Below are 22,618 nucleotides of genomic sequence, written 5' to 3' on the forward strand. Positions count from 1 at the left end.
TCTGACCCATGCCTGGGTTGGATTCTGATTAAAATGGAAAGAGTGACTGTAAGGAAGAAAGGAAAGGCAAGCTAGGCAGCGGGGCAGGTGCTGCTCTTCTGCTGGAGCCTGGGCACTGCTGATGTTTTCAGCACAGCTTCTCATCTGCATGCTGCATTTGGTGCTTGGACTTGAGGAGGTTAAAGGAGCCTCCGTGCTCTGCCGACAGCCGGGGAGCCAGGGCATGGTTGGACTAGCAGCTAAGACTGTCTTAGGATTTACTCCCCCTTGTTTGTTCTCTTGTAAGCACCCAGGGCTTGTGCATCAACAGCTTGAAGCCTGCAGGAGGGGGGATGTGTGTGGAAGGTTATCTTTGGCTTATCTGTTCATCCCCCCTCCCTGCTGCACTAATCGGCATGATAAAAGATCTTCCTTTTCCCTGGGGAAGATTTTTCCTCCCTATCAGGGACCACCATTTCTTAGTTAAACTGTTACTCTGAATTGGTACGTAGAAACGTGTATTAGCTTCAGTTCCAGTTCTCACCTGATACATCTCTTAAGATAGTAATTCAGAATGAGAGAACATCATTCAGATCAAATTTGAGTTTTCTTTTTGAGAATAAAAGCACTGAAGATGTCAGGATACCCAGATGTTACGAACAGATTGGAAAAGGTATTTCCCAGTTTAGTTACTGCAAATACTGTTGTGAACTGGTGCTATAGCAATACCTTAGGAAATTTCTGACTCTTTCCCCTGCTTGCCTTTTTGATGGCAGTCTCCAGCAGTCTGTACTTGATGATCTCATCTTTTCACCTGTATTCTTCTGAGTCCAGGTCTCTTGACCTTGAGATTTTTCAATATACAATTCTTCACTCAGGGTAGTGGTTAAAGTCCCCTATGTCTAACTGTAACTTGCTGACACATTTTTAAGAGATGGATGTGAAGCGATCCAAGCTAAAATGTGGTATTACCCCATTTTAACATACCAGTTATTTCCCTGGGCATTACAGTTAGAAGCACTATCCCTGGCTGTAGAGAAAACCTTTGTGTTTATTTTTTTTTTGTAGCTGCTGTAACTTTGTGATTCTAGCTGAATACTCAGTGCTTGTACAGGGAAAATCGGCTGGCTATTTCCATTTGAAAAGCTGGGTTATAGAAGTTCACAGCACCAGATGGCTGTGCATACTTATAATGCTGTGGATTATTAAAGGGCTGTTGTATTTTCCTCTTTCATCCTTCCTTTAGTCCTCGTCCCCACATCAACAAATTAATGCTGAATGCTTGGGAATCTGTCCTGCACAGACTTTAGCACATTACATCTTTTCATTGGAAACTTTTTGTTCCGGCCCTTTTGAACTGGTTGGTTTTCATCACCTCCTCTTTGCAACTGCTTGTGGGCTGAATGATGCCCGGGGCTGTGCAAGCCTTGGGACTGGAACCTTGGCGCAATCCTAGGCTGGTTCAGCACGTTACGTCTCATAGTTGCTGTCCCCAGCCTGCTCCTTTGGAGTTGACACTCCAAACAGAAAGTTTTCTGAAATCAAGCGGGAACCTCCTAAAGTAGACAAAACAGCTATGTTAATGTGAAAACTCCTAAAACCATCAGCCTGTGATGTCCGAATCAGGTCCTTGCCCAATACCACATTAATACCTATTTTGCCAAGACTTCTACAGCAATGTCCGGTGCCTCATGAAATGGACACTGCTCTTGTATGAAAGATGTAGTGCAAAGGAGGACCTTTGATTAATTTATTTTTAAAAGCTAACAGCATGTCACTTGTCTACCACAACAGACATCTGAATTTTAAAACACAGCTACTCCAAAAAATGATAGAAGATGGAGGGATGTGCCCTGCCTCCAGCACCATACATATGTGTTAGATTGAGTCATTTTTGAGGGGGGTGGGGGGTGGGAAGGCGTTGTTGTTCATATTTGTGATACCTGGGTGCCATCTGTGTCCAGATTGACTTTCTTGTTCATGGTTTTTAATGGTCCAGATGTCTTCAATGGGACTGCAAACAGCAGCAGTCGGTGAACACAGAGTGGAGACATATATAGAGACACGTACACAATTCTGAGCGGTGGTATGGCCAAGTGCATTTATAGGATGGAAAGCAGCTGTTGTGAGCCTTGCTTCCTGCATAGGTTCTGCAGGGCAAGAAGGGCTTGTTAATTACATGCATCAGGACATCCTGAACAAACTCCTTTATATTAAAAATTCTGCCTGCCCAGGTCAGGGGTGGTCTTTGCAACTTCTTCAAGAATGGTATCTGCATGGCCTGTCCTCATAGGGGTGCGAGTGTGTATCTTGTGGAATATGCACTGCTAAAATCTAGAGACTTCCAAAATCTGATTTAAAAAAAATACTTAGGGGGGGCGAAAAGTAACTTTGAAACCTGAATATAATAGAAATATTTCAAAGAACTAGTGTCTGACAGGAAAATGGATCAGAAACATCTTCCCCATGTATTTTAAGGTAAAAACAAGTCAGAAGCCAGCATGAAGCAGTTGTCTTGTTAGCTTGTTTGCAGTGCAGGTTTTGGTGACCACTTGACAGCAGCGTGTGCTCCCATCACAGGCAGAGTAAAATTCAGGGACTCTGCTCTGCTATCTAAAATCAGCCCTGAAAGCTGCTCTGCCTATGGAGTGCTGGCTCCCACCCCCACTTAGATTTAGTTTAGTTAGATGAGAAGGCTCACGTTGATAACAGAGGTCAGTGTTTTATTTCAGACACACGTGTTGGGAGCTCTTGGTGATGTATGCCAGGTTCGTGCTCGCTTCAGCAGTAAGTGAAAGAGGTGGGTTGGTTGTTCAAACCAGAGAACAACGTGTTGTTTGTTCCCCTCATGCCAGCGTGGACGGCTTCTCAATAGCTTTTATGCTGATGTGAATAACAAGCAGGGGTGGTGATGGGATTTAATCACAGAGGGCCTAGCACTACATGCAATCACCTAGCCTAAGTGACACTCAGAGGAGGATCTCTTGCTTTTCCTCCTCCTCCTCTAGACTCGGAGCCTAAGTCTGAATAAAACATAGCATACTTGAGAGCTCTTTAAGGCATTGTAAACAAGGCTGCTTTCCCCCGAGTTTATTATCTAGCAGGGCTGAAGTTGCAGATTGGCGATGTGCCAATGCAGCTTAGAAGTTAAGGAGATGCTTTTGTAGGAAGTGCTGGCACACCTTGGAAGCAGGAGCTGTTGTTCCTGAGGGGCCAGAGCTACAAATCTCCACTGCAGGAGTTTCTCCCTTTGTCATTAAGGCTCTAAGACAGACTGTGGCACAGGTTTTGTACTTGGTTGAAGTGCTTCTAATTCTGGACTCTGTGCCAGTCGCTCACTTGGGCTGATGTAGCTGCTTCTGCAGCCATCCAGTGAATCATGCCAAGGAACAGTGGCTGAAAACCCCAGCAGAAAAATTAACAGAAGCTCCCTGATTTGGCTCAATTTGGTTGCACAAACCAAACCATCTGTGCTGGTGTGATGGAGAGTGCAGCATCAAAATGGGAATGAACAACACAAATGGCGTGCTCATCTTCTGTGACATGGAGTGTTGCTGTTAACAGCGATAAGGGCACCATATGAAGGCAGTCCCACTGACCAAGTGGACGTGTTCAACCCAGTCTGTCTGTTGGGGCAGGCTCATTCCCAAGAAATCTTTTTTGTCTTGTAAAACTTCAAAGTAGCTGTCTGACGGTTTTCTGTAGGTGAACCTGGCAGGAACCCGTGTGCTGCTGTAGGGTTTCTCAGCCTCCCTGGTGCTTTGAGGCTTCTCCAGTGCTTGATCAGACTCATCCTAGGAATCAGTGGGACTGGGATACAGAATTTTGACCTAAGAGTGATCTTTTGCAGCTGTGATAACATGCTTTGTGCTTCATGTTTTTGTAAAGATCGACTGGCAAGGGAGATATAGGCCTTTGCGGTTCTGGATGTCGGTTACCTTCTCCATAACATCATCTTTATAGCTCATGTCCGTTCTCCTGAAAACAACACATAACTTGGGTAGGAATCAGAAAATCGATATATATTTCTCCTTCAGTGGGTACTGTCAAGACTAAAAGCAAAGCCTGGAAGTCAGATGGCTGGTTCTTCTTTTATTTGCACAGGACTAACCAGAAGGTCCCTCTGCAGCTTTATGTCTCTGTCGTGGTTTAACCCCAGCCAGCAACTAAGCACCACGCAGCTGCTCACTCACTCCCCCCATCCAGGGGGATGGGGGAGAAAATCAGGAAAAGAAGTAAAACTCCTGGGTTGAGATAAGAACGATTTAATAGAACAGAAAAGAAGAAACTAATAATGATAATGATAACACTAATAAAATGACAACAGTAGTAATAAAAGGATTGGAATGTACAAATGACGCGCAGGGCAATTGCTCACCACCCACCGACCAACACCCAGCCAGTCCCTGAGCGGCGATTCCCTGCCCCACCACTTCCCAGTTCCTAAACTAGATGGGACGTCCCATGGTATGGAATACACTGTTGGCCAGTTTGGGTCAGGTGCCCTGGCTGGGCATGAGAAGCTGAAAAATCCTTGACTATAGTCTAAACACTACTGAGCAACAACTGAAAACATCAGTGTTATCAACATTCTTCACATACTGAACTCAAAACATAGCACTGTACCAGCTACTAGGAAGACAGTTAACTACATCCCAGCTGAAACCAGGATAGTCTCTAGGAAAAATGTCAAGGAGCTTCAGTGTGTCTGTGTAGGCCTGTGCAGCGAGTGCTGTGCCTGTGGAGTCAAGGAGACCTCTTGGATGGCCAGGGAGGAGTTGCTGTTACCTTGGAGAACGCTGTAGTTGGGCTCAAGCATGTCACCTGTAAGAAATGGGTCTGTCTGAAGTTCGCCTGGTTGCCATTTCAGACTTCACTCATGGTTTCACTGGGCAATGAAAGCATGATGAGACTTTGGAGTTTGAGCATCAGAGTGACCCTGTGGTCCTCCTCTAGGTTATCTGTGAAGGTGCAGGGTGCTGAAAGGTGTCGTCTGAGCCTGGAGCAATGCAAGGGGACAGGCACTCTGGCGAGAAGGGAATTTTGCCAATAACTGCAGTTATTAAATATATGATGCCCAAATACATCTTTACAGCCCATCACCCTTCTCTTCCTGAGAGGCCTCTTAACCTCTTGGATTTGGTTGTTGAATAGGGTAAGTCTGCATGAAAGATAGAAGTGAGGAATGGGTGACTGCACAGCTCATCTCAAAGGTTGTGAGTTACTAACTGCAGTTTTTCTGTTTCAAAGATCCTCACAGTCACTAGAGAAGGTTCAGCAGTCTTTCCTGCCTCCTAAGGATCTCCGCATACCCAAAGGTTTGTGCTAGTTAGTAGGTAGGATGTAGTTTTGGTGGGGTTTTTAAGTTTTGTTTTAATTTAAGGATCCTTTACAGCTTACAGTAGTACTAAGCGTTACTGCATCTCACCTCTTCTCATCTCAGAAGCCTGGCAGTCCTGCTCCTGCCTGGTGAACAGAGGGGAGAGCACCTTAGAGCTGTTGTCTTGTAAGCATGACCTGGTAAGCCTTCACCAGTGCTTCTTGATGATTAGATAAAGGAGAGTAAATTGATGGCAAGACATCTTCCTTCATGTTCTGCTGAGCCTGTAAAGATGTACAAGAGTAAAGATGTGCTGTTGTTTCCTTTGGTTGTTGCAGGGACCCTCGTTATTTCTGCATTAGGTTGAGCTATTCAGATTTACTTACTGCAGCTCTTCTGCTCCCTCCCACTTTTTTTTTTAATTCTGCTGGGTCATGTTTTTAGCCACTCTGCTAAATTCTAGAGTTACAGACATTACTTTCCAGAGGATATTCAGTCCTCCAACATAAGGGCCAACAGTCTCCAGTGTTAAAATAGTCTGTATCCAATGTTTGTCTTGTGAGAAATGAGATTTGTGAAACGGATGCTGCACCAGCTATCCCAGAGGACTTGATTACAGCTGTTTGAAAAGCTGGTCAGCTGTAGGAGGTCTCTGCTGGCATTCAGCAAGTACTGCTGAGGGCTGAGATTCTGCTCAGAATATGGCTATTTACCTTTTTTTACAATATGTAGAAAGACACCAGAACTACTGTAGTACCTTTCCCTTCTGGAGGAATGCAGTCTAACAGAGGGAGTGGCACAGAAATTATACTCAAACTGCAGTACATTTGAAATCAGTTCATAGAGGAACAACGGTGCAAGGTGAACAAGTATCAGTGGCTTCTCTTCATTTTTGTGACATTTTTGTGCCAGAAAAGAGAGAAATTTGGAAATTTGTCACTGCAGTAATGAGATTAAAGGCAATGCTATCTGATGGGATTTACCTGATGCAATGTTTCATGGCCACTGGATGGGAGCATTTTTCTTCCAAGCCATTCTGTTTCTCCTCAGAGAAGCAGAAGGGCAGAATCTCCTCTAGATTGCTTCAGTCTTGTTTTGTGAGTGCACCTTGTGTCCTGCACTCATGTCCTTCTTGGTGTTCCCCAAACACACCATTGTTGACCTTCCTCAGCTCTTACACAAACTCCTGCTGCTGCCTTGCAGTGTTAATCAGGAGGGTTCCTTGGGTTTTGCTAAATTAAAACTGCTGTTTTGCCAACTGATGCAAGGATTCTGGAGAGTGGATACACTTCTCCAGGGACTGGGGTTGAAAACTGCTAAATTCATTCCACTCAGTGCTTCAGTAGAATGTAGCCTTACCTATTTTTAAAGAAAAGGCTTCGGTGAAATAAAACCAGAGGTGTATGGTACAGCAAATGAAACCTCTGGCTGCATAAACAGATCAATAAACTGATTTGTGTTTGCTGACCAGAAGAAAAATTTAATTGCAAGTACTCCATATTCACCATTTGTGGTGAAACTAGAGTAATTGGAATAATAAGAAATCCAATTTGCTTTTGTTTGGAGTTAATTCTTCTTCAGGTTTCACTAAACTGGACTGGTGCAATACACGGGCCTCTCAAGGCTTAGGCTGGTTATGTATTCACAGTTTCTAGGTCTTCAGACTGGTATGTTCTTCATGGATTTCTTCAAATTCTAAATTATCACATTTGCCATCTTTTAGTATGACTTGAAATGGTTGAAGTAATATTGTTCCTGGTGTTTAGAGGCTTGTTTCACCCGCCAGAATCTCCTGCTCTGTGTTGGGCAGCCATTGGTTCACTGAAGTTTGAAATGCATCTGAATGGCAAAATAGCTCTCAGGTTGCCTCAAGTTCCAGATCTGTGCAGTCACTAACATCTGCAAGAGGAAGTAATGCTTTCCTGCATGGCCTGAAGATGTATTTCCAAGAAAAGTATTGTTGTGTCAGTCCTCAAGTATTTTTCATTTGAGTGCATCTCTTGCATCTGTTTGGATTTAGGTAAAAAAGAGAGGATGAAGATCCCGCATGATTGTATCTTGGTGAGGGACAATATTGAGAAAGGTAAAAGATTTTAGGTAGACGGGAAGACATACCCCAGGAGGAACAATAAGGTTGGAGTTGTGTGAATATGTTTTCTCCATTTGAGTAGGACAAAAGCTGTTTCAAGGTATCTAAGTCATCTCAATTGCTTGTAACAGTTATGAAGATGGTAATAAAGAGTTCTTAAAAAGTTATTGTTGCAAGGAGAGTAGAATTGTCACCAGCATTTAATATTGAGTTAAAGTTGGTAAATTGGATAGATGTATTGTTAGCTTAGACCTCTCGTTAGCATTATTTGGAGAGTGGAAGATGACTCCTCTATGAAGGAATGGGGTGAGCTCTCTGTCTGCTAGGAGGAGGAGGACAAAGAAAGAAGTGATTGGAAGCTAATGGGTTATAGACAGGTAATGATGAATTTGTGATTTAACTGTATGAATAGCTGATAACTCAAAAGCGTCCGAAAAAAACCTACGGAAAATAGTTTTGATAAAAGTGGAGGCAAAACCTCTTGTTGCTGGGTTTCATTTGGATCTGTCCATCTATGGAAGAGAGAACCCAAAGGTCATCTGTAACTGGAGGTCTGGAGTTTAAAAGGAATGTGATGTGTTGACCTGCCAATTCACGTATGGTATGACCCTGGTATTACCGAAGATTATGCCAATAAAGATTAAACCCTGCAAGTTGATTCCCTTTGCTGTTTTTTTAACAAAGAAAGCACCTTATCCAAAAATCTGGTAGCAAATCTATGGGCTTGAAATGCGATTTATATCTCCCTGTGGCAGAGGCAGATTTGGCTTTTTGGTTCTGTTGTTATAAACAGCATAAAGACTGAGCTCTTCGAAGGGTCCATAGTTCTGCGAAACAGACCAGTATGTTCCATTGCAGTTGTAACCTTTATAGTGGCTTTTGCTACATTTGAAATGTTTTTTTGCTATTTTATTTATCCTCTTTATAAACAAACACCTTAAGTCTTTGATCAAAGATTGTCCTTATTCTGTTCTAACAAGCGCCTGTTATTTTCTTACCATTAATTGTCAAGATGCATTTCATCAGCTAAGAAAAAGTTATTTAAGGCAGGTCATGACAAACTAATTATATTTGAAAGCGGTAGACAGAAAAGCTTGAATTTTAAGAAATTTTTGTAACTGATTTTGTTCTTGAAACGTGGAGGGGAGTGGATTTTGGACATAGTTTCAAAGCACAGAAGTGGTGTCTGATCCACAGGCAAAGGCTGTGCTTCCTTCCTGAGCACTCTGCGTCTAAGTATTTCCATTTCTATCCTGAGTATGTTCAGGAACATTTTTAGGTTTTTATTCATGTACCGGTGTTTTCTTTACATCAGGTAGTTCATATAATTTTCAATCTCTTCTCTTGCATAGTTAGTGACAGTGATCATATATCTAACTGTAGCTAAGCTGAGAAAGCCAGACCATTTTAGTCATTGCTTGTGAAATAAGACTTTCTGTACCCTGATCATCCTAGCAGCCGGTTCCTTTGCTAGAGCGTGAGTTCATCTTTCCTGGCCATGCCACTGACTGTCCCTGCTCCGGGGCCAGGAGCAGTGCAGTAACTCTCAGAGCATCCTGGCTTTCATTATAAAATCCTCCTGTGGATTAGCCCTCTTGCCGGTGCCTTTGAGTCTTTTGAAAGAGAAAATTGCTTTCAGTAGCAATAAATTGCAGACCTCGAAAAAATCAGGACATACCTTTTTTAGTCCTTTTACACAAGAAAAGGGCATTATATCTGACTGTACAGTTGGTGGACCCCGGATTTTGAAATAGCTGGGTTCTTTTCTTCCTCATCAAACGAAGATAGGAATGAACGACACAAAATAGCAGCCTTTTTCTTTTTTAACCACACATGCTGTTTCTGCTCAGTTACACATATGTGTTTGTACCTGACCTTAATTATTGTGTTGAAATCTTTACTTCATTGCATGAATCTGCTCAGGCTTTTTTTAATGCAGCTCGGGATGTGTTCTCCACGTACTTGAAAAATTCAGTATTGGTGGTTTCAGGAGGGGTGAGACCCACACAATACCCAGTGATTGCAGAAACCTGCTGTTACCTGGGTCCATTTGACACTTGGGTTTTTTATGCTAGCCATATGCCTTCTCCACTCTTACAGTGGATTTTGCCACAGTTTTCTTCCTAGCTTTGTCCACAGCCCAACCTTCACATTGTGCTAAAGGAAGTGTTCTCACTTCTCACGTTAGTGCAAATATGGTATTTTGTCAGAAATGAAACAATTCCAGCATGCATGGCTGTAGGTATGTGTCTCATAAGTTGTTATGGCTATACTTTGGTGTACTGGGGGATATAGGAGGCATTTATTATAGGACTAATTAATTATTTTGGACTTGGTAAAACTAGTATTTTGTAAAAAATTTCCTTCTTCTTTCCTTGGTAAGCATTCCTGAAAATTCCTTATATCTGACATTTATATATTGTTAGAATGTTTTATGGGCTTGTTTCCAGCCAGGCTGAGTTGGCTGTTCCAGGGTTGACCAGTAGCAACATCTCCTATGTTTCCAAGTGGGAGTGAGACTGAGTACCATGGCAGAAAAATCTCCTTAGTCTTGGTTTCAGGATTGATGCAGAGATCAGTGCTTGCTCGCTAGATGTGCACCTTAAGATGAAGGCTTAGAAGAGAACCAGGGGTCTGGTGTCAGGATCTGTGCACTCTGAGCAATACGGCTCACATTCAAGCAGTAACGGCTTCATCAGATACAAAGGGCTTGGATTGAGAAGGGTGTTCAGTGGGATACAGTCACTGTTCTTTTTGTAATAGTTGTATGATTTTGGAAGATGACGTGAGGAGATGAGATGGGAGGCCTCAGGGCCAGCAGTTGGAGCAGGACGTAGGTCTGGGAGCCCCTGTCTGTCTGTGGTGCAGCAACTGGAGCAAGTACAGGACCAGAGGGACCAGGGAAGTCCCAGCCAGCTGCTGGAGAGACAGTTGAGGCTGGGGGTTGACTGAGACCGCTTGTGCGTGTGCACACGCGTTTATAGGTGTCTGCAGGGGTGAGGCACCTGGAAGGAGTGAAGATCCAGGGCCAGTTGCCGAACAGACGGCATGTGCAAGGGGTCCATGGGGGTCTGTGCCACAACTGGAGTAGGGTCTGCAGCCTTGGGGCTTGCTGTGCCTAGGTGCTAGCAGCTGGGAAGACTGGGATCCAGGGTCAGCTACTGGGCAGGCTGAGTGTCTGAGCCCAGCTGCTGGAGGGATCCGTGCCACACTTATGTACGTATAGGCATTTCCCACTAATTCAGCCTCTCCCCCTAACAGTCTCTTGAAGTAATTGTGCCTCATTCTCCTCAGGCAGATACTGTTGGTTACAACTCGGAAGATTTGAGGATGAGAGAATGGAAGCAGCAGAATGCCCCAAAGCACCTTTTGGGGATGGGAGGAATTAATCAGCAAAGCTATGCCAGGATGTCTCATTCTAATCATCTCTTTTGTATTTCAGCCCTGGCCCAGTGTGTCCAACCTGGCCAAGGATTTCATCGATCGTCTACTCACGGTGGACCCCAGCGACAGGATGACAGCCCTTCAGGCCCTGAAGCACCCGTGGGTGGTCAGCATGGCAGCCTCTTCCTCCATGAAGAACCTGCACCGTTCCATCTCGCAAAACCTTCTCAAGAGGGCATCTTCCCGCTGCCAGAGCACCAAGTCCGCACAGTCCACCCGTTCCAGCCGCTCCACCAAATCCAACAAATCACGGCGGGTTCGGGAACGGGAGCTGCGAGAGCTCAACCTGCGCTACCAGCAGCAGTACACTGGCTGAGCACTGGGCTGGGACCTGCCAGGTGTCTTTCCAAATGTCTTCTCTGCAGTGTAGCTGTGCAGTACCCTTTGCTGCGCACTCACTCAGTGAGAAACATCCAGGTTCCTCCCTCCCTCCCTCCCTCCAGGTGTCCCCCTCATCCATGAGGAGGTGTCCCCCGCCCTGTGCAGAGGAAAGGGAACCTCGTGGTGGCCATCCCACTCTGCAAGCTGTGCCACAGGGACTCATTCAGGAAATGGGGGAGCCCTTGTGGGCTCAGAGCACAGCTCAGAGCCTCAAGTAATACACAAATTAAGGAGCCACGTGGGGAGAAAAGCTTTTTCTGTAGCCCAGGAGCTTGGTTGTTCATAGTTATTTATTAATACCAAAGTGTTAAGTTTCTGTCACTTGCATATGAAAAAAGAAATCACTTTATGTGTATGTACATGCACGTATGTGTATGCACATACATGAGTGGGTGTGTATATGTATTTAAAAATTATGTATACACAAATTTTGAGCTGGTTTAGTCACTCTGTGGTGCCTTTGCAGTGAAGCTGGTATGAGTCACATGCAGATGGAAGTAGGATAGCTCTGATTCACTGGCGTGCTGCCCACCAGCTCCTCGCCAAAGAGATGCCAGACAGCAGTTTTCCATGACGGCTAGGAAGCTGCGAGGTTTCCCCCAAGGGCTGCCATCCGCCTGATGACGACAAGGGTTTACTCAAGCTGTACGAGAGCTGCCATGCAAATTGGCAACCAGGCTGAAGTGTTGCGAGCCCAGAGCTGGAGTCTGAGTTCCTTTGATCCGGACTGGGTGGGCGCTCCTGATGGAGGGGTGGGAAGAGGATCATTGTCCTGCAGGAGCTTCACAGTACGCAAAAGATATCTTTAGTTTTTTGGGGGGGTTCCTTGCTGTCCCCCTTGAATTATCCTTCCCCTATTTGCAGCAAGAGCAGTGCCTACCATGCAGGGTTTGTTGTTCTTGCTGTGATATGGCCCTGTCATGTCTGTGACCTGTTCACGTCTTGCACCCTTCAGAGTAGTGTTACTGACCATGTCACTTTAACAAAACTTTGGTGGTTCCAGGTATTGCTCCCTGTCTGCAGATTTTTGGGGGCTTTCCTGCTTTGCATGCCTGTTCTGCCCCAATACTGCCATCCCTTCTCTGGGACAGTGAAGTGGTGGTGGGAGCTGTTGGGATGGCCACAAATGGCTCCATAGCATAAGGGTAGGGGCTTGAGTAGTGGAGGTCTGATCCTGGAGTGTCAGCAGTGATTATCACTGGAGATGTTGCACAAACACCTTAGAGCTGTTAGGTGTGACTTAAATCCAACAGGAAAAAGCTGCCTTTCAGGTTTCCTTGTACTGGATGTGATGTGGGTGATGTGGGGGCCTCTTGTGAAGGGACGTCTTGGGGAAGATGGGTGCTGTAGAACTGAGCTTTGTGCAAGCCTGCTGAGATATCTTCCAAACTAGTCAGAACAGCAGAGCGGGGCTGTTGGCACGGTCTCAGGGTGAATTCGACTTCTTGTGATAGCAGAGACAAGATCTGCAGTGAAGATGAATGCTGGTTTTTGAAGCTTTTCATACAAAGCCATACGGTTTGCTTCATGCTGTACGCTTGGGAAGTGCTTGCTTAGCTCTGGGCTGGAGGTGCAGGCTATGCAAGTTCAAGGGGTGGGCGAGCATGGCCTTTCTGCCCAAGATTGATGTCTGTGCTGCTGTGTTTTAGTGTCAGCAAGGTTTTAAGTGGTCATTCACATCTCCAGGGAGCTCTAACTCCACTGGCTGCAGCCCCTCTTGGTCAGCAAGCAGCAAAGCAGCACAGCTTTGGTGGGAGAAGACTGAGTTTTCTGTGCTAAGGAAAAAAAAAAGGGAATTTCTAGGGATGTGCTTCCCACCTCAAAGCTGGGATGGGCCATAACCACTGAACACAGCTCTGTGTGCCCAAGCGTGCGATGGGGAATAGGCTGGAGGAAACCTGAGGACAGCCAGTATGTGTAGCAGGGGTGAATTCTAAATCCTTTGCATGGTTTTGCATATCATTTTGAAAACTCTGGATCCTTTGCAGGCTGCCCTTTCTCTGAGTGGCCATCCTACCATATCACACACAGTCTTTCTTCCATCAGCATTAACGGATACCACAGGATTACCAAAAATTGGGCTTTTTTTCAACTCTGTGGACTGCAAAAAAAAAAAAGGTTTCTTCAGCTTCCTTTACCTTCTCATGTAGTTTTCCCTGGTTCGTTACCATGAACTATAAACTAGATGTAATTTCTGATTTCTGACACAACAGGCAGCTTGTCACATTTTGCTTCATAAAGAATTCAGTGCCCCTCATATTATTGCAAACAGCTCTCCAAAAGCAGCAACCACTCTTAAGACAAGTATCAGCTGGAAAATTGTTCTTACCCTGTACATTAAGAGATGGCAGGATGCTCTCTCAGAGGGCTTCTGATTTTGAGCCGTTACTCATAAGAGTATTCTGCATATTCGGAGCATCACACCCAGGCACTGCGATTTCTTTTACCTCCTGGGTGCTTTTGTGGCCCTCCCCAGATTACCTTGCATGTTTATCCTTAAAATAGGTATTTTGCCTATGCAAGGAGGTCAAACTGATGAACTGAGCCAAGACCTCTAGAACCTGAGACCCTTCCCTTTAACCACTCGACCATCAAAATGCACAGGCGTTGTGCAGATGTCTACCCATGCTGTTCCTTCATGCTTTCCCTCATGGGAGATAAATGGAAGCGGAGAGGAGGTCAAGATGTTGAGCTCTGGTCTGACCAGGCTTGTTTCTTCACCTTCACAAAGCAGAACAAGAATCTTCTCATGTGTGACAATTTTTGCTTTGTTGCTCTTTTCAGCAATTGGGTTTTCACCAGGAAAAGTTAAGAGCAATATTGGTCATAGTGAGTTTAGGGTGGAATATGTTTTGGGAAGCAAGATGTTGCTATATAGGTTCCTGACAGTATCGGTTTTCTGTGATGATACACTACGACTGGGAGGTGAATTGGCAGAACGGAAGATCCTTCACATACATGAGCAATACTGGATAGCTGCAACCTGCCTCTTTGTATGGAGATGCTTGTGGTCCTCAGGCATCCCACTACTAGGGAATTGCGCCAAAGAGGACCAAGTCCATCCCATAAGGGGCTTTGGCTTTTCCAGAAAAAGAACTCTAATTCTCTTCACAAATGCAATGTTTTCTTGTTTGCATGGAAAAATCAATGTAAACATGGAGAAAATCTTTACGGGCTTTCCTTCCATCATTTGATTAGAACGCTCTTGGCTCAATCCCTCTTCTTTTTCTAAATTCAGTATTTGCAGGAACTCTTATACCCAGACAATAACATGTGTGGGCAGAGGGGAGAGGAGTGGAGCTGTGTCCAGGTGTCCCTTGAAGTCCTTGCTGATCTTTCTGTTTTCACTCTGTCTGGAAAACTGTGATGGTCCAAATGCTATGTTGCAAGGTCCATCTTAAGAACAATTCCTTGGGTGCTTTTATCCTTGCAATTGTGGCACATTTTCAGCTGGGTCTGGTGTAGGGGTGGGGTGTGGACAGGCAAAGTGCTGTGATTTTGAGCTGTAGTTCAGGTGCCTTCAATCAGTCCTCTAAGAAGCTCTTCACTGTGAATTATCTCGATTGTCTCTCTTCTGGTGCATCTCAGTTATCTTAAGTCTCAGGAGTTTACGCTTTTCAGGAGTGTCTTGTTTGGGGATTTTAGAAGCTAAAATCTCTGAAATGTTTTTTCTGCTCTTCCGTTTCAATTTTTAAATCTTCTGCTTTGGCTTTTAATGGTGACTCTTAATTTGGCTCACAGGGTTTTTTGGAAGACTTCCTCTGGTACTGAATTAGCTGGGAGAACGCAGGTAACAAAACACGTTCCAGACCATTGCTGAGTTGCAGTCTCTATGTTAGCTGGGGTGCAAGTCGAGGAGTGCTTTTGTTTTCCGTACTTTTGTTCATGCAATGAAAATGAAGATGGAATGACACCTAGTGGCAAACTGTAGTGTGTCCTTGTCCAAGTACAGCCCTCTTCTAGTTGCGTTCCCACTGTTTCAGGGTGAGATGCTCTTACAAAGAGGAATCTGGGTTTGGTGTGCTGAATGATGGTCTTGGACCACAACCTGCAGTCCTAGATGTTCAGCAACCTTCCCAGTGTGGCACCGTTTTCTCCTATACTGATGCCGAAGAACAGCATTTTAGCCCACACAGGGATGAGCATGAGTCCACATGTAGCCTCTGGAAAGGGTGCTGAATGCTGGGGAAAAGACATGTGCAGTAAACCCTGCCGTGTCTTAAGGAGATGCTCACCAGCACCCTGCCTTGGGGAGACATCTTAGGGGACACTAGGAGAAAACAAAGCCTAAAGATGCTGAGGTTGGACTTGGTAGGTTTGGGACTTTCTCCCATCATGAGACACAATGGAGCAGCTCAGGGTGTTGCTTCCCAGAGTATTCTGTTTCAGGGAAATGCAGTTTTATGGAGTAAAGGGAATTATGGTTGTTTGTCTTTTGGAACTTAGCAGTGCTGTGTAAAACAATCCCATCGTTTTGTCCTGGGAGTTTGGCTGCTCTCCTGGGGGAGACAATTATGGCTTTAAAGAATATGGCCTGTTGATTGCTTGATTTTTTTTTTTTTGAGGGTTATGGGAAATGAATGTGAAAAGGTCTTCCAGAAACAACTTTAGGTGGTCTACAGACTTGCATCCAGATTTTTCAGTATGTAATGTATTCTTCTATGCATTTTGCTAAAACAGCAATTACATGTCCCTCTTTGATTTACTTCTCACACTTCTCAAGCTTCTAAAGACCAACATGTCAACCCAGTGGTGGTAGAACCCTCCCTTCAGTCCAGAACAAGCCTGTGCTGTTTAACACTGAGACTGTAATAGCATCCAGATGCTCCTGCCAGTTTCTGGACCATGTTGTTCTTGGAAACATGCAACCATACGTGAGGGACAGCTTTATAGCCTTGTGATGAGAGTAAGTCCAGACAAAAGGGCTCTGACCTGCTGGCTTCGGTAGTGATGTGGAAACCAGCTGCAGTGTAGGGCCTGCGTTACGTATTTGTTTTGGAAATGATAAGCCCTCAAACTCTTAACTTCTTTGGAATTTGGATATTTTCTTCTTTTAGGTCAGATGTTTTCTGCTCTGGTAATGTACAGTCTTTCTTATACCTTGCTCCATTTCTCAATCCTGTTTTCTACCTGGGTGTTTGGCTGAAGTACTAATATAGTCAACTTTTATGTAATGCACAAACTGGAATAGGAATTGTGGTTAAATCAGCTACTGGGCAGCAACTCTGGATTTGGCTCTGCTGGAGCCACAGTGAGTCCTGGAGCAAGGTAAAAGCATCCGTATGGTGTCTTGCAGGTGGGAGAAGGCTCCCTTTGAGGACCCTGCAGTGCAGGCTCAGCTAGAGATGGTCTTGTACAGCATAGGACAGCTAGGGCATGGTTGTTACAGGCCTCTTATTAGACTGCATGGGTCCATATTCCTATTTTAAGTGATGATACTAAAGATTTGGAGGGTTTGAGGCAGGGTAGATTAAAATCTCAATTGTTTGACTTAATTTAGTTTTCTAAATGACCAAAGCAACACAGAGATAGGCGGGGAGGATCACACCCTCTGGAGGAGTTCCAACTGTTCTCTGGTGGCAGTGTATTCCAGATGAGCCCTTGGATTTGCAGGGAGGGTGGTTGCGTCCCGGCCTCTCACCAGCTCAGCTTCGTCCCAGAAAATATCACAAAGTGCCTGTACCACTCGGTGCTGGATACCCAGTCCCAAGTTACTTACACCACTCTTGGGAGGTTTTTGGTGCTTTTTTTGACCACTCAGTCTCCTCTTTCAGCCTGGATTAATAACGCAGCTCTTGGGTGCTCTGGAGGCAGGTGCCTGCATGTCAGCTGTGCCTTACTGTGCAGGAAATTTGCCAAAAAAAAAAAAAAAAAATGTGAAGCAGCAGGGATGCGCAGTAGCAACGGCATCATGGAGCTTGGTACCTTGCACCCTCGGTGTCCCTGTGGTGGAGGGAGCTCTGCCTGCCTGATGACAGTTTTTCCTTCTCCCGCTGTCCTCCCCTGCATGGTAATACTGTAGATCCCTTGTGTGTGATGGGCAAGCTACTTGCTGCTGTTGCAAATATCATTGCACTGTGTTTGCTGAATGTGGAAGAGATCTGTGGCCCCAATGAGGTGTGTTAGAAATGAGCGGCTCCTGCGTGGACGCCCAGATGCCGTGAATTTTCCTGTTGCCTTTCGCTACGGAAAGACGCCTCCTGGGAAGCTCTCAGGACCGGAGGTCTTCTGGCAGTTGCTGTTATTTTTGGTCGCCAAATTTCCGGTGCTTGGTTGGAGCAGTTTGGAAGTAACTCCGGTCGCGTCCCATTAGTCTCCTAACGGGGCTGTTTTGAGAAGCATCCAGTTCTGTGACTTGCCTTTTGAGTCCTGTCTTTACACTAAGGACTGTCCTGTAGGATGAGGTCTGAACCATTGTAATTAGTCTGTAATGTTACGATTAGAGTGTACAGAATTATTTATTTTGTGTATTCAGTCTGCTAAACATGTAAATGTATTCTGTGTACCCCATTGCTCTGCTGTCGTTACTTCTGGCTCTTGGATCACCCACGGGATGACCAGCTTTCCAGGCTGTGAAGGATGCATCAAAAGACAGGAGCTGCTCACCCCTCTAACATGTTCTTAGAGCACAGCAAGGAAGTACTGAAGTGCCCGTAAAAGAGTTTGCTGGTTTCTTTAACACAGCTGCCAGGCCAGGAGCTGCCTGAGGGAGACCTCTTGCAGGGCTGAGTCGGGCACTCAGCCTCTTGCTGGAAGGCAGGGTTTGGAGGCTGAACAGGCACTTTGGGACACTTTGTTCGCTTTTCTTTGGCTGTGAGGCGGCAAACAGGGCTAGAGAAATACCCTGGTTTGCCCACAGCAACTCGTCACCTCTTGGTTTCACTCTAAGCAGCTTTTATGGGTGTACAGGAAAATGTGTAATATCAAGTGAAAAATGCATACCCCTTTTGAATCACCTTCTCCTGGAAGGGAGGTGATTTTTCAGGGGCAAGGGACCCTGTCCCAGGAGTGGCAGGGATGACAGTGACCTGAACACACAGAGCAAGCGACCCATAGTGCTGCGGTTGATCAATTCCTGTTTGAAGCTCTGTGTGGCCACCAGTTTCTTCTGCCCATACGGCCCATCCCCACATCTCTGATGTTCAAGTATCTTTAAGGTCATTTAGGAGCTAACTAAAGCCAAAACCAGAGTGTTCTGCTTTCATGGGATGGGTCTTATTTCAGGTACCATGGAGTGAAAGCACGCTCTAAATGTCACGGCAGACCCGTGGGACCGGTGTGTCCCAAGTGCAGCTGCTACCGCCAGCCTTAGGGGAGGTTTGCAAGGAGCTCAGCCCCAGTGCCCTTCTTCCCTATGTCCCAGGTGAGGCTTTGCAAGGCAAAAGAGTCTGAGCCAGCAGCTTCACAGGTTTCTCTGCAAGCCCCAGTTCCCTGCTGTAAGTTTGCTCCAGTTGCTCTTGTTCTCTGCAGAGCAGACCACTAAATGAAGCTAAATTTTATCCAACCAAACTAAAACTTATCAGCCCTGGGCTGTATTCGAGCAGCTTTTTTTTTTTTTTTTTTTTTTTTTTAAAAATCAAGCATATAGGCCAGACTATTTGTCTTTACCTTCCACTCATTATCTATTACCCTTCCCATGGGTACGTCTCTGTGTAGCATTGAGCTTTCTCTGTGACTACTTGATAAAGAGTGATTACAACATTTTGGGGGCTATGATTCACACAGCAAAGGTTTTATATCACATTCACATCATGGGTAATGAAAAAAAACCCCACACCTCATGTTGGGACAGTCTGATCCTGCTTCTCTCCACGGTGTCCTTATGAGCAGCTCTATTTGGAGGTGCCAGGAGGCAGGTTTTAATTCATTGACCATGTGTGAACACAAGATTTTTTTTTTTTTTTTTTTTTTTTTTGCCCCTCCCATTGTCTCAAGAACCTGTTTGGGTGAAAACACTGCTTTCTTCTGAAAACCTGTTGCCTGGCCTTGAATTTTTTCACCTTCAGATTTTCCTTTGGTATGGCCTTGAGTTTCCCACTCTGTTACCTGGCAAATCTGCATGTGTGAAGCAGCGTGCTGTTCTCCAGCTGCCCCATTCCCCAAGAGCTGGAGCTGCCGTTGGCATTTCTTCCTTTCAGCTCTGTGTTCCCAGGCTGTTACACAAGTTAAAGCTTTAAATTGCAGGCAGTGATCTTTTAAGATCCTGTGCACCCACCTTCCCATCACAAGCCAAGAAGTGCTTGCTTGTGCCGAGCCTGGTGAGTCCCACAACCCCTTTCCTGGAGGAGCCAATGCTGGTGGGACCAGCTGGTGCTGGAGACCTCGCCCCTGGGTTGGTGGCAAGGCCATTAGAGGTAACATCACCCACCCTCAACGCTGTGGTGGTCCCTGGGCTGGTGCCAGGGTGTAGATCTATGTGCTTGAAGACCCCCTGAAGCAGTCCTTGAGCTGAAGCTCAGCTCTCCGCTCTGTCTGAGCATCATGTGCTGCCTTCTGTACCTCCCCAGCGGGTCCCAGCTGGGCACCGAGCTCCAGCTCTGGCAGGTGCTGGGATTCAGGAGAGGAGCACCCAACCACAGGGTGCACCAGGCTTCCCCCATGTGCCTTCCACCCTGGTCTGCATGGTGAGAGAAAAGGAGCCAGAGGCAGCGCTTGGCACAAGCAAATGCTGACACTTTATTATGAGGTGGGGTGCCTCACTTCCAGCTCAGCCCCTTGCCAGCTCTACCAAGCTCCCCATGCCGGCAGCAGCACCCAGCCAAGGGATCCCTCCAGCACTGGCTTTATCCCTGAGCAACAACATAGTCGATCCAGTTTCGGAACTGGCTTACGCGGGTGTAGATGGCCGGCACACGGACGTTGCAGTTGCTGTTTCCCCAGGAGACAATGCCGATCAAGGTCCAGACGTTCCCGTTCTGGTATACCAGAGGTCCACCAGAGTCACCCTGCGGAGAAGATGCCTCCTGCTTAGTGGTCCTGGCATGTGCTCCAAACTGGTCCCTGCCACGCCAGCCAGCTGATCCCCTGGACACGGCCAGGGCCTATAGCTTAAATCTCTGGCTCCATAGATGCAAGACCCCTATGTGTCCTCCTCCTTCTCCACCCTCCCTGTGGTGCAGTGGAGCTCGGCTCCTTACCTGGCAGGAGGAGGCACCGACCCCGCCGGCACAGAGCATGGAGCTGCTAATCCGGTTGCCCCAGTACTGCATGCACTGGTTCCGGGAGATCAAGGGCACGGTTACCTGCTGCAGGCGCACTGCCAAGGCTTGGGCTAGGGGAAAGAAGCATCATTACATCACCCTGGTGTTGGCCGGTCTCCTGGGACCTTTGGGAGTGCACAGGCACCCTGGGCAAGCTCCTGCTGGTGCTCCCAAATATGGGTGCTGCCATGCAAAGCACCTTCCCCCTCTGTGCCAAAGTACCCCTTCTTCCCTGGGGCGAGATTGTCTCGTGCAAGCAGCCCTGAGCAAGTGCAAGCTTGTGCCTGTGCACAGTTATCCCCGGGGTTTGCACCCATCCACCTCCTGAGCACACACTTGCATCCATGCTTGCACCAACACATGCGTGCGCACACTTGTACGTGCCCAGACGGGGTGACTCAACTGCCCAACCCTCCCCACGTGCACGTGAGGTGTCGCTCCCCGCCCCCCGGTGCACCCTGGGACCCTGCAGAGCCCCCAGGAAGGACAGCGGCTGCCCGCAGCCCTCCCTGAGGCTGTGGCGCACGTACAGTTGGTGTTGGTGCGTCCCCAGCCGGTGGTGACGCACTGGAGGTTGGTGGGCAGAGCCAGGTTGGCGGGGGGGAGGCACACGGGGGACACACGGCGTCCCAGCTGGGCGGGCGAGGAGAGCTTCAGCAGGGTGATGTCGTTGTTGAGCGTGTAGGGGTTCCAGCTGGGGTTCGTGATAGCCTGCCGAGAAATAGCGTAGCGTTTCATCCCTGCCCTCCTCGAGCAGCCGCGGTGCAGAGCTGCAGCCCCGTCGCAGGACCGTGGCCACGTCAGCCTGGCTTACCCTGACCACGGTCTTCACTTGAGTGGACTCTGTGTTGGAGTTGCGGTCATACTGCCCGAGGACGACAACATGGGAGTATGGGCTGCGAGAGGTAAGGGAGTCAGGGGGATGTGTGGCAGCCAGCACCCGGGGTGGGAGCAGCACTGGGGGCTGTTGTGGGCATGATGCAGTGTGTCCCCAAGGGAAGTCACCATGGGGACAGCCAGGGAGGGAGCCCCAGACTGCTCAGCTCCTCGGGTACTGGCCTTTGGGGCTGTCTCAAGTGCTGCTTGGCAATGCCCAGCGTGCCCCGACCCCCTGCTCTTGCTGGGTGGCGCCAGCGTGGGCTGGCGGGGCATTGCTCCTCACTTGAATTCGCAGTGGGCAGCCGTGACGACCCAGTTCTCGTTGATCAAGGAGCCGCCACAGAAGTGGGATCCGGAGCGGGTCTGAGGAAGAGGGAGGAAGAGCTGGGGCTGGGCAGGCTGAGCCCACACCGAAGCTGGGGATAGGCAGAGAGTGTCGTGGGTCCCCTTGGTGCCTGCCCGATTCCCAGCCCCAGTGCCCAGCTTGCCATGCCGTGCCACCGCAGTGCTTAGGGCACTGTCGCTGCCACTGGCCAGGGAGCGGGATTGTGCCATACCTGCAGGGACACCTGCCAGGGCCAAGAGCCGGGCACCGCGTTCTGCCCGTTGATGATCCTCTCACTGTAGTGCACTGAGGGGCTGATGGCAGGCACCCCGCAGCCTGTGGGAGAGGCAGAGGGGCACAAGGGTGACCCCAAAAGCTCAAGGCTTGCACCCAGGGGCTGCCGGTGCAGGTGGCTCTGTGTCACCGTCCCCAGGGTGCCCCGGTCCTGCTGCACTCTGAGGACCTCCCTGCACTCAGGGGCAGCGCTTACCTGAGACAGTGCTGGCAAGGGCCAGGCAGGCAACTGCACACAGAAATGCCATCCTGGGAGGACGTGGCTCTGCCCCCAGGGCTACGAGCTTTATAGCAGCCAGGAGCTGCATGGCTTGTAGCTAGGCAGGGCAAGGTCCCCCTGCTGCCTTCTGCCAGCTGCAGGCAGCGGTGACGGGCCAAACCTGGCACCTACCTTGCCCCACGCAAGCAGGTACATGGGAATGTGCTGCCAAAAAGGCACCCTGGGGTGCTTGGGCTATCGCTGTAATGAGTTGTGTCAGCTCTCGCTGCAGCCTGTGGAGCTGGAGGGTACCCCAGGGCTGTGATGGGGGCACAGGGGGCTGCTTGTGGGCACACAGCTGGGGTAGCAGTGGGGCTGGATGTGCTGGGATGGGTGCCAGTGCCTGGAGCGCGGGAGGTCACCCTGCCCCCAGGCCTGTTTCAGAGCTGTTGGCACCAGAGCTGTTTTCCCGTGTGGCCATGAAGTCCTGGCCTGGGACAACACCAGG

General features: G+C 47.6%; 2 protein-coding genes across 3 annotated transcripts in view; one reads left to right on the forward strand and one right to left on the reverse strand.

The window, feature by feature from the left end:
* Window positions 1–13,330, forward strand: part of PSKH1 (protein serine kinase H1) — a 36,187-nt gene extending 22,857 nt beyond the window's left edge. For both annotated transcript variants that reach the window (XM_010583592.1, XM_010583584.1), the window contains exon 4: window positions 10,831–13,330. In XM_010583592.1, the coding sequence (XP_010581894.1) occupies window positions 10,831–11,148 (318 nt within the window). In that variant the 3' untranslated portion in view covers window positions 11,149–13,330. The remainder of the gene's footprint in view (window positions 1–10,830) is intronic.
* A 6,666-nt stretch (window positions 13,331–19,996) lies between these two features.
* CTRL (chymotrypsin-like) lies at window positions 19,997–22,159 on the reverse strand. The gene is made up of 7 exons (XM_010583604.1): window positions 22,108–22,159; window positions 21,850–21,953; window positions 21,576–21,655; window positions 21,228–21,309; window positions 20,944–21,124; window positions 20,351–20,484; window positions 19,997–20,158 (listed from the first exon to the last, which is right to left on the reverse strand). Exons 1-7 carry the CDS (start codon window positions 22,157–22,159, stop codon window positions 19,997–19,999), a joined length of 795 nt encoding a protein of 264 aa, XP_010581906.1.
* Window positions 22,160–22,618: the final 459 nt, after the last annotated feature.

Source organism: Haliaeetus leucocephalus, unplaced genomic scaffold, assembly GCF_000737465.1.
Source record: "Haliaeetus leucocephalus isolate CR32 unplaced genomic scaffold, Haliaeetus_leucocephalus-4.0 Scaffold92, whole genome shotgun sequence".
Classification (NCBI taxonomy): domain Eukaryota; kingdom Metazoa; phylum Chordata; class Aves; order Accipitriformes; family Accipitridae; genus Haliaeetus; species Haliaeetus leucocephalus.

Bases quoted from the DNA above. Each gene is read 5' to 3' on its own strand.
- CTRL (XM_010583604.1), bottom strand. From the start codon at position 22,159: ATGGCATTTCTGTGTGCAGTTGCCTGCCTGGCCCTTGCCAGCACTGTC. The intron at 21,954-22,107 runs GTAAGCGCTGCC...CCTCTCCCACAG, and splicing joins CCTTGCCAGCACTGTCTCAG to GCTGCGGGGTGCCTGCCATC. The intron at 21,310-21,575 runs GTGAGGAGCAAT...TACCTCTCGCAG, and splicing joins GCTGCCCACTGCGAATTCAA to CCCATACTCCCATGTTGTCG.